At 46.7% G+C, this 13,989-nt stretch overlaps 1 protein-coding gene across 1 annotated transcript; it reads left to right on the forward strand.

Moving 5' to 3' along the window:
- The first annotated feature begins 1,076 nt into the window (after positions 1-1,076).
- Positions 1,077-6,696, forward strand: bub3 (BUB3 mitotic checkpoint protein). The gene is made up of 7 exons (XM_030340581.1): positions 1,077-1,262; positions 1,827-2,021; positions 2,475-2,544; positions 3,022-3,173; positions 3,723-3,881; positions 4,405-4,582; positions 5,335-6,696. Exons 2-7 carry the CDS (start codon positions 1,827-1,829, stop codon positions 5,553-5,555), a joined length of 975 nt encoding a protein of 324 aa, XP_030196441.1. The 5' UTR covers positions 1,077-1,262; the 3' UTR covers positions 5,556-6,696.
- The last annotated feature ends 7,293 nt before the right edge of the window (positions 6,697-13,989 follow it).

Raw genomic sequence — 13,989 nt, forward strand, 5'->3', positions numbered from 1 at the left:
TGATGGAGTTGTGTATTTATTGTCTTAATGGCATTGCTTTCCAAGGATGAGATCCATTAGGCCTATATTGAGCCCTATATCGTTAAAGAAAAGGCTCATGATAATCTTCTGAGTCTCGCCTAAATAAGAAATGCCTACCTATCGGTATATTGCATGCATATATGAAGTCTCAATGATTAAAAAAAAACGAGCAATTTGGATGTATTCATGCGTTATGTGCTAAAAACGTAAAATTCTGTCCTCAATAGATGCTTTTAAGCTTCCCAAGTTAAGGAATCAATAATTAAGAAATCAGAAACAATGCACTTTTATGTTTTAACCCTTATGCTTTTGTTATTGTCGCATATAATAGACAGTCAACCGACTTCGGTTTCTTTGAACGAATAAATGTAGGACCTAACGTAATTACAATTTAGGATGAGCCAACATTTTTCCACCGCATTGACTATTAAGGCCAATAAAGGCAACCATATGCTATCTTTTTCAAAGTTATTTCATGAAATGATTCAAATGATTGAGGGGTAGATGTGAATACTTGTAGGCCTATTTTTTTTTTAGGATAAATTCGGATACTTCTTGGTTATTTGCGTAACATTTAAAGTAGCCGAGGCTAGCCAATAGCTTTTTTATACATAAATAGGCTAGGGATATTGATATTTATTTTTCATTACACATATATTAGGCCACAATCTCCAACCATATGATATATATTCACCAAATAAATCCCAAAATGTCTTATTTATTTATTCGTTAGGCTAAACCTATGTGAGCACGCTTTAACCTAATCCACCAACATGTGTATCGACTGTTACTTGTTCTAAATGCTGTGTTTGGATAGTCCGATTTAAATGTAAGATAGTAATAAGTCAACGTGTGAATAGGCCTATAAAAACAACGCAGTGCATTGACGGGCGGCTAGTGTATGGAGATAATGTTCTGCGCAGAGGCAGCGCGCGACAGGAGAAGAAGAAGAAGGTTGTCTCGTTCTCGCGAGACAACCACAACATAAATCTCATCACGTCACGAAATGTAACCAATCAAACGAAAGCGGGAACCGCGCTCATTCGTCTGCACCAATCAACGCCCTCGCTGGAAGCGCTCTAACCACTTGTGTTGAAAAATCACAGGAAGCTACACGCTAGCCCGTTAGCTTAGTTTAGCTAACTCAATAACGTTGCAGATTAAATACTGCACAAGGACTCGGTTTTCTGTTGTTGCTAACGCGATAAAGGTTTGGATTGCGGTCACAAGAACCCAGAGCGGTGAGTATGTTGTCGTAAATACGACTTTATAACAAATATTAGCTTCAAGTCGGCCATGCCGATGCTAGCAAGCACCGGCGGGGGTACTAACGGTAGGCTGGCTCTGCTCTCTGAATGAACCCAGCCCAGAACTATGTACACATAGCGGGTTATATTCCTACAAAACACAAGATCATATGCACATGATTGTGTTGTGATGGCCCTGTTGAAGCGATTGTCCAACCATTCAACCATCGTAGCAAGCGACACCATCCGTATATAGCGTTTAAATAATACGTTTTTTAGCCAGAGTGATCATTGTTTATTTTGTAATTTAGCCCAGATTACGGACCCTTGCCCTTGAGAGTCGCGGGGATTGTTCCTAAAATAAGATGGGGAACATATATCATTAGATATCGTAACGCATGCAATTATTACTGGTTGCATACGTGATGGGACCGCCGATGATGAAGCCGGCCTCAGTGCTGTATGAGTAGGTTAGACAGAACCAGTGTGTGTGTCAACTCTGAGGGGTGTTATCAGCGGTTGTGTCCAACTTTCGTTTTTCTACTCTGCCCTTAACAGATGACGGGTTGCATTGAGTACAAGCTGAACCAGGGCCCGGAGGACACCATCTCCGCTGTCAAGTTCAGCCCCAGCACGGCCCAGTTCCTCCTGGTGTCTTCGTGGGACTGCACGGTCCGCCTCTACGATGTCGCCGCCAACTCCATGCGGATGAAGTACAAACACTCAGATCCAGTCCTGGACTGTGCATTTTATGTAAGACCTAACCATACAATCTCGCCATGTTAAGTGATCCGGTGTTGGCCCCGTTCCGGTTGGGGAAAGTACGCACTTATCGCGTATTGTATGCCCCGGCACTTAAAAATAGTGCTTAGCCTTGTGTAGCATCTTATCCTAGCTATCTTTGTTGTATACAGGGAATGGCTTGGTTCTATGACCATCCTTACTGTAGCGACGTCGTTTTATTGTTTCTTCCTTCTGACAGATCGACATATTGTAAGTCGCTTCGGTGAAAAGCGTTATCCTTGTGTGCGTTACTGTTGCGTTACATAGACGAGCAACACTGTAATCTAAACTTGTATAAAAACGAATGTGACATGGGAATCGTTTTGCTCAACGCTCTCCCCACTCACCATTTAACTGTAGTCGTGACCGTTGATGTTAATGACAGTTGGTCGACAAATTGACATCAACAATGTTGTTTTACAGGATCCCACACATTCTTGGAGTGGTGGTTTGGATGCACAGTTAAAAACCCACGACCTGAACACAGATCAAGGTAAGTTCGCCACATCCCTTGGCCAAGTGAACGGCAGGCCTAGACCTAGCCCCATATTTCCCTATTCCAACCGGGAACAGTTTGTTATTTAAAGACCGGGACTTTTCCCATAACTCAATCAGCATCTGACTTTTTGTTAGATTTTCGATATATCGATTTCTATTTTGACAATTTGTGTCAAAATTTCTCGTATTTCAGTTGAGATATAGCATTAGCCATGCTCTGCTCTTTTTCGATGCTGGTTAATTTAAGTCCAAAATTGTGCCATCTCCAGTTAACATATAGTACGGTGGTTCCTGTTGATTCATGCTGATACACCTGGCCTGGACACATAGAAGAGTCGGCAGGGGTCATATTTTAAACCAAAGGAACCGTTCATGTATTCAACCGTAACACCCCTAGTCAACGTGCTGCTTTTAAAATGCATTGGACTGCTGAGGTCAAGTGGTCACTGTTCTCACACCGTTCCCCGAACAGATACGATTGTTGGAACTCACGACGCCCCCATCCGCTGTGTGGAGTACTGTCCGGAGGTCAACGTCATGGTAACGGGGAGCTGGGACCGGTCGGTTCGCCTGTGGGACCCGAGAACGCCCTGCAACGCGGGGACCTTCACTCAACCGGAAAAGGTATCGTCTTGAATGAAAGCTCTACAACGCAATCGTTTAGAGAACGTCTGCGCTGGTGCACTGTACAATTCCGACCGCTCTTCCGACGTTGACGGAGCAGTATATGCCTGTAGGGTTTCTTCAAATCAATTTATGTATCCTTATATAATTCATGATCCTATCATGCTTCACCTTTTTTTAATCATAAATCGTAGTCCACCAAAAACGGTAACTAAGGGCAGCTGATATCGCTCGTCAGGGTTTCCCCCGACGATTTAATTTATTCTAAAGCTATTCATGAGCTAATGCCACCTACAGTATCCTTGTGCCTTTATTTTTCTAAAGTGGAAATCTAAGTTACTGTCAGTATTTTTCCATGATGTTTCCTCATCACATTAACTGATTTTATAATTAAGGAGGGTGTAGTAGTAACGTCTAATAAATGTAAAAAAATTAAATAAAAAAAGTATTTGGGGTGACGTTGATCATTTCCAGAAGTGCTTGAATAACAGTCCTCAAAATCCTCCATGGGGACTCACGTCGGGGCTCTGCCATCATCTCTGTGTCCAGGTGTACACGCTGTCGGTGGCCAGGGACAGACTGATCGTAGGAACAGCTGGGCGGAGGGTGCTGGTGTGGGATCTGAGGAACATGGGCTACGTTCTGCAGCGGCGGGAGTCCAGCCTCAAGTACCAGACCCGCTGTATCAGAGCCTTCCCCAACAAACAGGTACATGACCATCCGCTCCCTTTGATATCCCTATGCTAGCAAGGTCTACGTAGGGCCATGGCATCCATCTTGTTTCTAAAGCCTACCCGGGTGGGGGTACTGAATGTGATAAAGAACCAAGGACGGTTGAATGTGTGAGATCCCAATTTGAGTGAAGACGGGACACGATGTTAACAGTTAGGTTCTCTTTGTCACTGTCCAACACCACTTGGTCTTTACTCTGCTTCAGAGACCGATCAAGGAACTTTTAGCAACCTCTTAGCAACCTAACCTAACATAACAAAGCGATTCAAGGCAAAATAATACTTGTGTGTCTACTGTGGAAAGGAAAGGCACACACACACTATGGGTAAAGATATGTCCTGCTCTGAAGAAATTCAACGTGGTTTTCATAATGAGATACTGAGTGAACGCTGACTCTGGATGAGATGCAACATGTTTGTATCTCCCTGGTTGAGTCACTAAACGTTGTACGTCCACTGAACTGTCAAAGTTCACTAAGCGCTGTGTTCCTCGTCTTCAGGGCTTCGCGCTGAGCTCCATCGAGGGTCGCGTGGCGGTGGAGTACCTGGACCCCAGTCCGGAGGTGCAGAAGAAGAAGTACGCCTTCAAGTGCCACCGGCTGAAGGAGAACGGCATCGAGCACGTCTACCCCGTCAACGCCATCTCCTTCCATGGCACCCACAACACCTTCGCCACTGGTACGTCTCAGCCTGGCAGTACTGTGGGGGGTTGAGTTTACGTCCCACCTCTCACCGTGTCAGTACGGCGGGGGGTTTGAGTTGACGGAAACCTCTTTCTTGCAAGTATGCTTCATCATTTCAGTCTCTGTGTACTAGGGTTGTAACGGTACACAAAAGTCACGGTTCGGTGCGTACCTCTGTTTTTAAGTCACGGTACGGTTCATAGTTCAGATTACTATTTATTTATTTATTTATTTATCTATTGAGTAACCCGAGTAGTATACTTGGGCTAAATGGTCCGGGTGGAACTCTGACTTCAAATTTTAAATTCCGCATCACAAAGCAAGCCTTTACATTCGCCATAATAACGCTATGTACGCCACATTCACGTACCGCGGTACACCTCTGTAACCGCACTGAAGTGCCTATACCGTGACGGTTCGGTACAAATTCGTGTACCGTTACACCCCTACTGTGTACCTATGTCAGTTCCAGTATTCAAGTGTTAGTTAATGGTTAATTTCTCATTTGCTACTCGAGGATGTGCTTTGATTGTCCTAAAGCCAACATAGACCCTCCAACCTCGGGTTAGCTAAGACCGCAATGAGTGGCATGATGACAAACCTACCGAATAATTTGTAAGGTCACCTTAAGGGTTACCCACCAGCCGTTTAGAGTACGCTGAGGTTTCCTGGTTCAAGGCCATGTGTCACGGCAGAGGGTCGAGCTCACCCCGAGTCTGTACTCTTCTTTCCCCCCCCCCCCCCCAGGCGGCTCGGACGGCTTCGTGAACATCTGGGACCCGTTGAACAAGAAGCGCCTCTGCCAGTTCCACCGCTACCCCACCAGCATCGCCTCGCTGGCCTTCAGCAACGACGGCAGCCTGCTCGCCATCGCCTCGTCCTACATGCAGGAGCAGGGCGACATCAGCCACCCCGAGGACGCCGTGTTCATCCGGCAGGTCACAGACGCGGAGACTAAGCCCAAGTGAGGCTGACGCTCCCCGAAGTCAGCCTCACTTGGGCTTGGTGTGGATAACAGCCACACTTGATTGGTATGTGGTTCACCGTTAAGCAACGCTGACGCGTTGCTTAACGGTGAACCACAAACCAATCAGGTCTGGCTGTTTTCTAATACAGGAGTACTGCATCATACGCCTTTTTGGGAACGTTCGCATCGTCAGCGACGTTCCGTTGAGAAAAATTGCGGGAAAGTTGGATTTTCTTTTTCCATTTGTACAAATTGTCCTTGTGAGAGTTTAGGTTGATGGGCCCACTTTTGAGCGGGAACGGAGCTGATGTTGGCGTATGAAGCAGTAGCCTCCTCGTATTAGAATATAGAGTGAGCGGAAGGGCCGCAGCATCATGATCTGCACAGGCCCTCTCGCTCTTCCAACAACCAGAACAATTGAAAGACGCGCACACTCCCCGATACACAACCCGACAAACTCCCCCACACACGCGTGCAAGGGGAATAATACTTTACTAGTGTCGGAATATCTGCATTTAGGCTTCTTCTCATACTGAATTATTGTTGTGAATGTTGGTACATTTTGAGTTGAACTTCTCGGCTTGTGCGTGAAGATGTTTATTCATGATGGATGGTTAGCAGACTCCTGCACCAAACTCAGTTTGGTTTTCGTCATACTACCTTTTTCTTTTTTAAACCCAACCGGTCCCACTCAATTTGGGCCTAAATGCATTCAAGTTGAGAGGAAAGCAAAGCGTTGTTTCCTGGTGTTACCACCGTTTGATTTCATGGTTCCTCTGATAATTCCTCCCGCAATGGCTCCCCAACATGCACGCTGAACTCTACTGTTGGTAAGGTTGTTCTGGTCCCCCTCCTTTGGCCACTTTGAAGCTTGTGTGTACAGTTCTCCCCGGTCTCCTGTCCCTCATCTACTCTTGCCTTTCTTCCTGTTTGTAAAATGTTTTAACGTCGACTTTTCTCTTCCACCTGATTTCCCCTAGTCTGATGTCGCTGTCCTTCATGTGCGTGTGTTTTTATTCGTTTCTCCTCCTTTTAACGGAGATAACTGAAGCCTCACGTTGACCCCCGACCCAACGCGGAAAAAAAGGCGCGTTTTCTACGTGATGGATTTATAATAAAATGTGTAAAAAAAGGAAAAACTCGCTCTGCCTATTCTTCAGTCATTCATCACTGCTGTTGGGCTCTGGCTCGAACATGAACATTCGAAGGGGGGGAGGGGAGGGGGGGGATGAGAGGGGAGGGGAGGGGGGAGATGAGAGGAGGGGGGAGATGGGAGGGAGGGGAGGGGTGGATGTGTCCGGGCAGGAGAGAGAGAGGGAGCGTTGTCTTGACGACGTGTTGTGAGAAGGCGATGATCCACCCGTTTCGCCCGGGGCTGCTGTCTCACCCCCCAGACGTTGACCTCATGCTGATAGACATCAGTGTCACTGAACCAGATATTATATTAGGGGGATATTGGAGCGGGCAAAGCCCCACTGAACCGGGATCACAGCCTGTAGCGGGGAAATGTTCCCTTTAAGTAATTACTACAGGGCATTGTTTGCCCCTTTTTTCTCCCTTTTATTGTAGAGGAGAAACTAATCTGTCTTGACTGTAATACCCCCTCATATGTGTGCATACTGGCATAGCATGCATTATTTATTTACTCCTTACGGATAACCCTTTTATTTAGCTGCGTTTCCTTATAAATCATGACTCCCGGTTTGGCTGATTTGTTACTGTGGGGACAGCATTGATAAAACCCAGAGCCTCATTCTTTGTTGGTTTTTTGCAGGGTGTATTATGTGAATGGGGACAGCCAACACAAGACAGCGCCTCGGCAAAAACACTAAGTGGTGCGTTTTTTCTCAGTTCAGATTGTCAATGGTGGCTAATGCAATCTCCAAGCCCTTCAGTAAAAGTAGCGCAGAAGACGGACACGTCAATTATTCTATTTGAGCTCCAATTTTTCTAATGGTTTCTATCTGCCTCTGCAGCATCCTGGAAATGATTTCTTCGTTTGGTTAAATGATGTCACTAATTCCCATGATTGCTGATAATGAGTCAGACTTTGACGTCGGGACTCAGACTCGCAGCTTAATATGAAATGGCATTCATTTTGTAGAGCAATTACGGCCCCGTGCCGCAGACGCAGAGCGGCTGGGGTATACGGTAAATTAACTTGTTTCCTGTCATCTTTGGCTTCCACTAAATTGGAAAATTGAGTTCCTTGAGTGAGCATGAGACCTGCTGGGCCTCTTCCCCCTCCTCTCTGCTACAGATAGCGGTTCATCCTGGAGCGGGGGGGAGGTAAATCATGATGGCTCACCCATTTGTCAGATGCATTTAAACACTTAGGGCTGCGTGTGTGTTTTTGGTTCCGTCTTGCTCACGGCGAGGTGAATGGCGTGGCATGAATGGGATTACACGTGCCTTGTGTTTTGGACGTGTATTCAAGTCATTCTGGAATTGGAAGTATGAATATTCTGGTTAAAATACTCTAAAAGACACCGCCCGACATGTCTCTCGTGTCGGGGCCGTCTCTCGGCTGCGCTTCCCCGCAGACCCGACCGCGGCCGCGCGGCTCGTCTCTGATTTCCAGCCTCAAGAGGTGTTGGAGACGGGTTGGCTCCATGTGAAACCCGCAAACGACCATCGGAGGGGCGTCTCCAGCCGCCACAGCCCTCGTCCCGTTCATCCAAGCCGACCACAAGAGGCTCTCGGGCTCCCTCAGCAGCGCGGCCTCCACCTTCCCAGAGACATCCTATCCGCCTGGGTATTCTTCACGTCGTAATGGAGGAAATGATGGACATGATGGGCAATCGGTTACTATATTGACTCCCGTTTTTTACGTTTTTATCTGGATATTATGTTCTCCCCGTGTCGCTGTCGAGATCAGATGACGATGGCACGGTTCACGTTATGGGTGGGATCTGTACTGAAGTCCTACTGAAAGGAAGATTACTTTATTTCGGATGATGTGGGACATTGTTTGGGTTTGCTGCACATTAAACAGGAACCACAACCAGAAAAGGAATATAAATCAATCAAGGGCGTGTAACAGCGACTCACAAGTTGTAATGACTGATTTTTTTACGTGAATGGGGGGGAAAAAATGAAAGCAAAGTCAGAAGGGAGTAGCAGTGAGACAAATGTAAGCACCGACTCCTGCTCCGTACGCCCACCGCCTGTCTGGGGAATGCTGTTAGAGGTGTAGCCACATTAGCGGCTGATTAGACAGCGAGAGGCTCCAGGCCCTGCTCTGGGTTTCACTTCCCCGACCATCCATCTCCTGGCAGGCAGACAGGCGGCCAGCGGGGGTCTGCCTGTATGCTTGAGGAGGGGGGGGGGGGGGGGGGGTCACCTGGGAAACACAGGATTGTAAATCAAACGTCCAGGCTCAGGTCGGGGTCGTTGGGTTTGGACCGGACCTCGACTGAGGTTTGATTGACGCATGGTCGTGCGGCATATCAAATACCTACTGTGCATCACACAGAGTAGGTATTTTAGATAATTAAATTGCGTTCGCTTTTGAGCCTGATTTGCTAAAAAATCGGATTGAGTAAATTTACTTCTTACTTTGACATTTACTAAGTACCTTGAGTGCAGTGCATTGTAAATGTATCAACAGCTCAGAGAGAATCAACAATAGCGATAGGGAATAAAGTCGTTTGACTGCTATTGTCACCATAATTAATGACGTTAACTACATAGATGAATTATGAATGAATGATGTCTTGTTTGGTATTCAGGTGGGCACATGGTCCAAGTGGCCCCGGTCAATAGCAGCAGCGACCACAAAACACCAGGTTTGGTTTACAACCCTAAGTACTTTCGGTTTGTCGTCGGGAACAATACTTCAAAATGCTCGCTGTCTGTTTCGATGTAAACTAATCTGTTTCTATGTTATTTAAGACTGTGGTCGGGAGTCCTGTTTCCGATCGGGAGGGGAGATGGGGGGGGGGGGGGGGGGGGGCCAAATGACAAGCGGCCCACTTGATTCATAACCTTTTCATTTTCTTCACAGAGCAAACCGACCGGTTCTCAGTGTGACCAGAACCCCCCCCCCCCCCCCCCCCAAATCCCCCTCCATCCCATCGTCCCTAACCCACAAATTCCAATTGACAACACAAGAACAGTTGCATTGTCAACAATTTACCTTCAACGTCTTGAGTGACAGACAGCTTCTTTATATGGTCGTCCAAAACGGGGCGGGGGGTATAGGTCCATGGGGGTGGGGGGTGCTCGGTGCTCAACAGTGACTTGTTATCCCTATTTAAAGTGACAGGCCGAGCGGCCCTTTTGTCTGGCCTTGCGCTCCTGTGTGTAGATATTAGATCCTGCGTGTTATTTAATGGGTTCATGACCACAGGGCTACAGTTTGTCCTTCCTGCAATTAGCGTTCACGGTTAGCCTAGCAGAACTAATGCACCTGTGCGTCTTTGAGGCTCGGGTTGCCTCCGCCGCCGGGCGCCGACGACCAGATCACCGCTGACGACGTTGTCTCCATTTCAGCCTTCTCCACAGGCACTTACTGACCGAATTCCCCGCTCCCCAAGTACACCCATTTAACCTAAACTAGTTTCAGTGACCGGGAGTAAAAGCAGATATGAATACTCCCGGTCAGTTCAAAGCGACTTGTGGTTATCATCAAATAAACGAGATTGCAGTGCATTCATTGTCTGGTCCGCTTCCTAATAACAGATGCTAAACGATGCAGCGCATTACATACAGTCACGGCCTTTAGCAATGGCTTTCTTTTCAGTATCGCATGACTATACGTGATGCCCATGGACTGGATTCAATGGTGCTGTTTGCGTTCATTGACATTTGTGAGGGAGTCAATCACTGGTCACACGGCTCTACGGGACCGGAAACTAAAGACTTTGGGAGCACTACTGGGTGTTGGGGAGCTGGAACACCAGGGACAGCCCTGCCTGGTGGAGGAGGAGCAAAAGGTGTTTTTACGATTAGTTTAATCTGTGGGATGACATTGATTTGCGAAAGATGCCTCTTAATATCATTATTATTGTACGAGTTAAACAAAAAGGTACATTTTATGGGTAAAATGTTAACCGCTTTACATAATGATGTTGATTCTCCTCTTATTTAAAACTACAAATGCCGTAAATTAAAAACCAATAATTGCGGTCATGCTCTTTGTGGTTAGGCCTTTACCAGTGACGATACATTAGGCATTTGTCCTTCACAAAGTGCACTCGGCCAGCAGTGTAATCATCTAACCACACAGCGCAGGACAAGCCTGAACGGAGCAGAAATCAATGCGAACGAACAGAGCCACCGTCATTCACAGCCTTTGATTATCGGTCGTTATTTACATCTCGGGTTCCAATGGGGTGGAATAGAATGTTTCCCCGTCGATTCAACGGCAAGCGAAGTAAACTAATGCGAGCGAAAGCGATCGATGCGTTTACCTAATGGTGTTTATGTGTGTGTGACGTCGGTAACACAGAGGGGCCGGGGGTATATTCATCATCATCCACACATTATGTTATAATTGATGGCCTGTGCCCGGGGCCTCTCCATTTGTTTTCCATGTCTGTGGCAAGCAGCAGACCTCCAGATGGGGGGTGTGTGTGGGGGGGGGTCAGTTCTACAGCCATACTAGGAGCGTTGAACGCAGCCCTCATGTTTATCTATTGATCATCATACCTTGCTTATGGTCTGCCTCCTGTCATTTACTCTTTTTTGAGGAAGGCGCGTTGTGTGCCAGAGGTCAGGGGAATGTGTTATGAAGCTATTTGGGAAAGAGGATGGTTGTTCGTAAGTATAAACTGAAATATTCATTGTATTATGAAGTGAGAACCAGAGAGCGAGGGAGACACACAGATAGGGAGAGGGAGACACACCCAGACAGAGAGAGAGACAGAGGGGGAGGGAGACACACAGAGGGAGAGACAGAGGGGAAGAGGGAGACAGAGAGCGAGAGGGAGACAGAGAGAGAGAGACAGAAAGAGCTACGTCAGTGCCAGTGAAAAGGTAAAATAAAAAAGGTGCTATTCAACAGCCAGGAAAGAAATCCTGTCGGCATCAGTTGATTTTTAGCAAACGGTTTTGCTAGGCTACCGTAAAACGCTCCGAGTTTGTTTCAAGGGAGGGTTAATCAAGTTTCCTTAAAGAACAAACGGGTAACGATTTTATATTGTCTTCATATACTTGGTATCGGATAGTTTAGAGCCTTTCCTTAGTGAAACTGAACACTCGACACCTGCAGACATGAAGCGATCCGCTTGACTGGCAGCGCTAGCTTCTCCTCTACCGCTAAAACGTACGCCTATCTCTTTCAATAGCGCCTCACAGGGAAGGGAGGCACGAAAAGGCCCAGCCCAGGGCCCCTTCTCAGCGGTAATTGGAATGGAGCCTTTCGTGTCTTTCACTTGCATTCTTCCTTTTGTTGCCTCGTAGGTCTCCCTCAAGTAGGCCTACGGTCATTCAGACCCCCTTCCTCGCTGCCAGGGCTCCACATCCAGGGTTGTATTGATGCCTTATTTTAGTTAAAGTACAGAAATTAGGTATATTTTACCCTGTCATCCCCACTACGTCTCCTTGGGTTTCTTTATTAAATAAACATATATTTTTATAGTTTCCTTATTGTGCTTTTTAATAGGCTTCCTTGAAATGGAAAATGTTAAAGAGGGGACAAAAACGTCTCGTTCTATTCCCGCTCTCAACTTAACCAACCGTAGGAATTTAACCACCACCAGCTTGAAATACAGTAGGTTGATGAAATCTCAGAAATGCGTTGTTAATAAATGGTGACGTTCATAACAAACGGTTTGAAAAATACAGAGTAAAGTATGGACATAAACTCCATGAGTGATTTGAGTTACAGGCTTAAAATTATAATTTCAACAAAGATCTTTATAACATAAAAAAACCTTTAAAAAAGCAACTAGAAATGAACAGTGGCGATATACAATAATAACCATATGAGATTGCAAAGCTGTTTTCCCGCAAGTTACATGCATGGCAAGTACCAGACTGAATGCTTCTGCTTCCATATTATTTATGAGGGGGCGCAATCGTCTTTCTCTCTCGGTTTCTCAAGCACACGTGGAAGCACAACATTTACTGTAGAAGGTTAAAGTCGTAGAACAACACAATTTCTCCTCGAGGGCTCTTCAGAGATAGCACAGGCCTGTTCTCTGCGAATCCCATATCTAATTTACCGCCAAGAAGAGCATGTTGACCTTAACCTTTTTCGGAGCATTTAGTGTATGGAGACTATTAAAAGAGAGTGTAGATGTCGCTAATCGGGACGCTTTCTCTTTCATTTACATGCAGTCATTTAGCAGACGTTTTTATCCAAAGGGACTTACTGAGTGCTGCTGAGAATACTCAACAATCAAAAGTAGCAGCGAATAAATTATAAACGCAGCACAAAGGCAGTTTCCTGTGTCGGCTCCACGGAGAGATCTTAGTCTCTGCTGCTTCCAGTCCCGAGTGTCCAGTCTATCAGAGAAAGGTCACACGATGACCTGGCCTTGAAACCCTAGAGCGAGGTGCAGAATGCTCTGCTGTCCAGGGGTCAAAGTTGGACACCTGGCCCCAACAAGGGGGTCATGACCTTCTGTTGTCTCCGCTGACCGGACAAACCACGCAGGGCGACCTTGTCGGCCGATTACTTCCTTACATCCATCCACCCCAGCAGGCCATGGGGGGGGGGAGCTCACCATCAAGCCTAACCTGTTGTTGAGCTGGTCGCTCGGCTTTAGTCTCTGTGGAAACGTGCCTTCATGTTGAAAAAACACAAACGCTGTGTTCCGTGGGGTTTCACTGAACCGGAACCCGATACCCAGCGGGTTCCCGCTCCGACAGAACCCTCATTGATCCCACATCCGGAAGGAGTCGCGCACGGGATCGGTTTACCGTCTTACATTATGTTCTGGTCGGGTCCCCATGAACATTACCGCTCCGATCCCCCGCTTCCCAGTGGCCCAAACATAACCCCACAGAGTCGCCTTTGTCCCCCCCCCCCCCCCCCCAACCGCCATGTCTCCCTTGTTGTCGTTTTAGCCTACAAGCGCACACACCTTTAATAAGACTATCGCTGAGACACAAGATATGTTCAGATAAGGGAGACCTTCATAGGCTTTATCCAGCCAGCAGCCACGTTGGCTCGTTGAGGCCGCGGAAACCTACTAGAATCTTACGGGGGAAACCAGGACGACTCGATGGAAATGTGTTCCAACTGCTGCATGGGTGGGGGAGAGCAACGCGGAACTACAGGTAATGCGTTGGGTTGTCGTGGTTTGCGAAGATTCTATAAGGTTTACCTTCTAGAATGAACATTCGGGAGCGTTCTACATTCTAGAACATTCTAGAAGGTTTACTTTCTAGGATCAACATTCAAAGACTTTCTACATTCTAGTACATTGTAGAAGATTTACCTTCTAGAATGTAGAATCCAACCATCCATATAATGAGTCAAATCG

The sequence above is a fragment of the Gadus morhua genome, chromosome 18, assembly GCF_902167405.1.
Source record: "Gadus morhua chromosome 18, gadMor3.0, whole genome shotgun sequence".
NCBI classification, from domain to species: domain Eukaryota; kingdom Metazoa; phylum Chordata; class Actinopteri; order Gadiformes; family Gadidae; genus Gadus; species Gadus morhua.

Coding starts and splice junctions, on each gene's coding strand:
- bub3 (XM_030340581.1), top strand. CDS start 1,827: ATGACGGGTTGCATTGAGTACAAGCTGAACCAGGGCCCGGAGGACACC. Junction 2,022..2,474: donor TCCTGGACTGTGCATTTTAT/GTAAGACCTAAC, acceptor GTTGTTTTACAG/GATCCCACACATTCTTGGAG. Junction 2,545..3,021: donor CGACCTGAACACAGATCAAG/GTAAGTTCGCCA, acceptor TTCCCCGAACAG/ATACGATTGTTGGAACTCAC.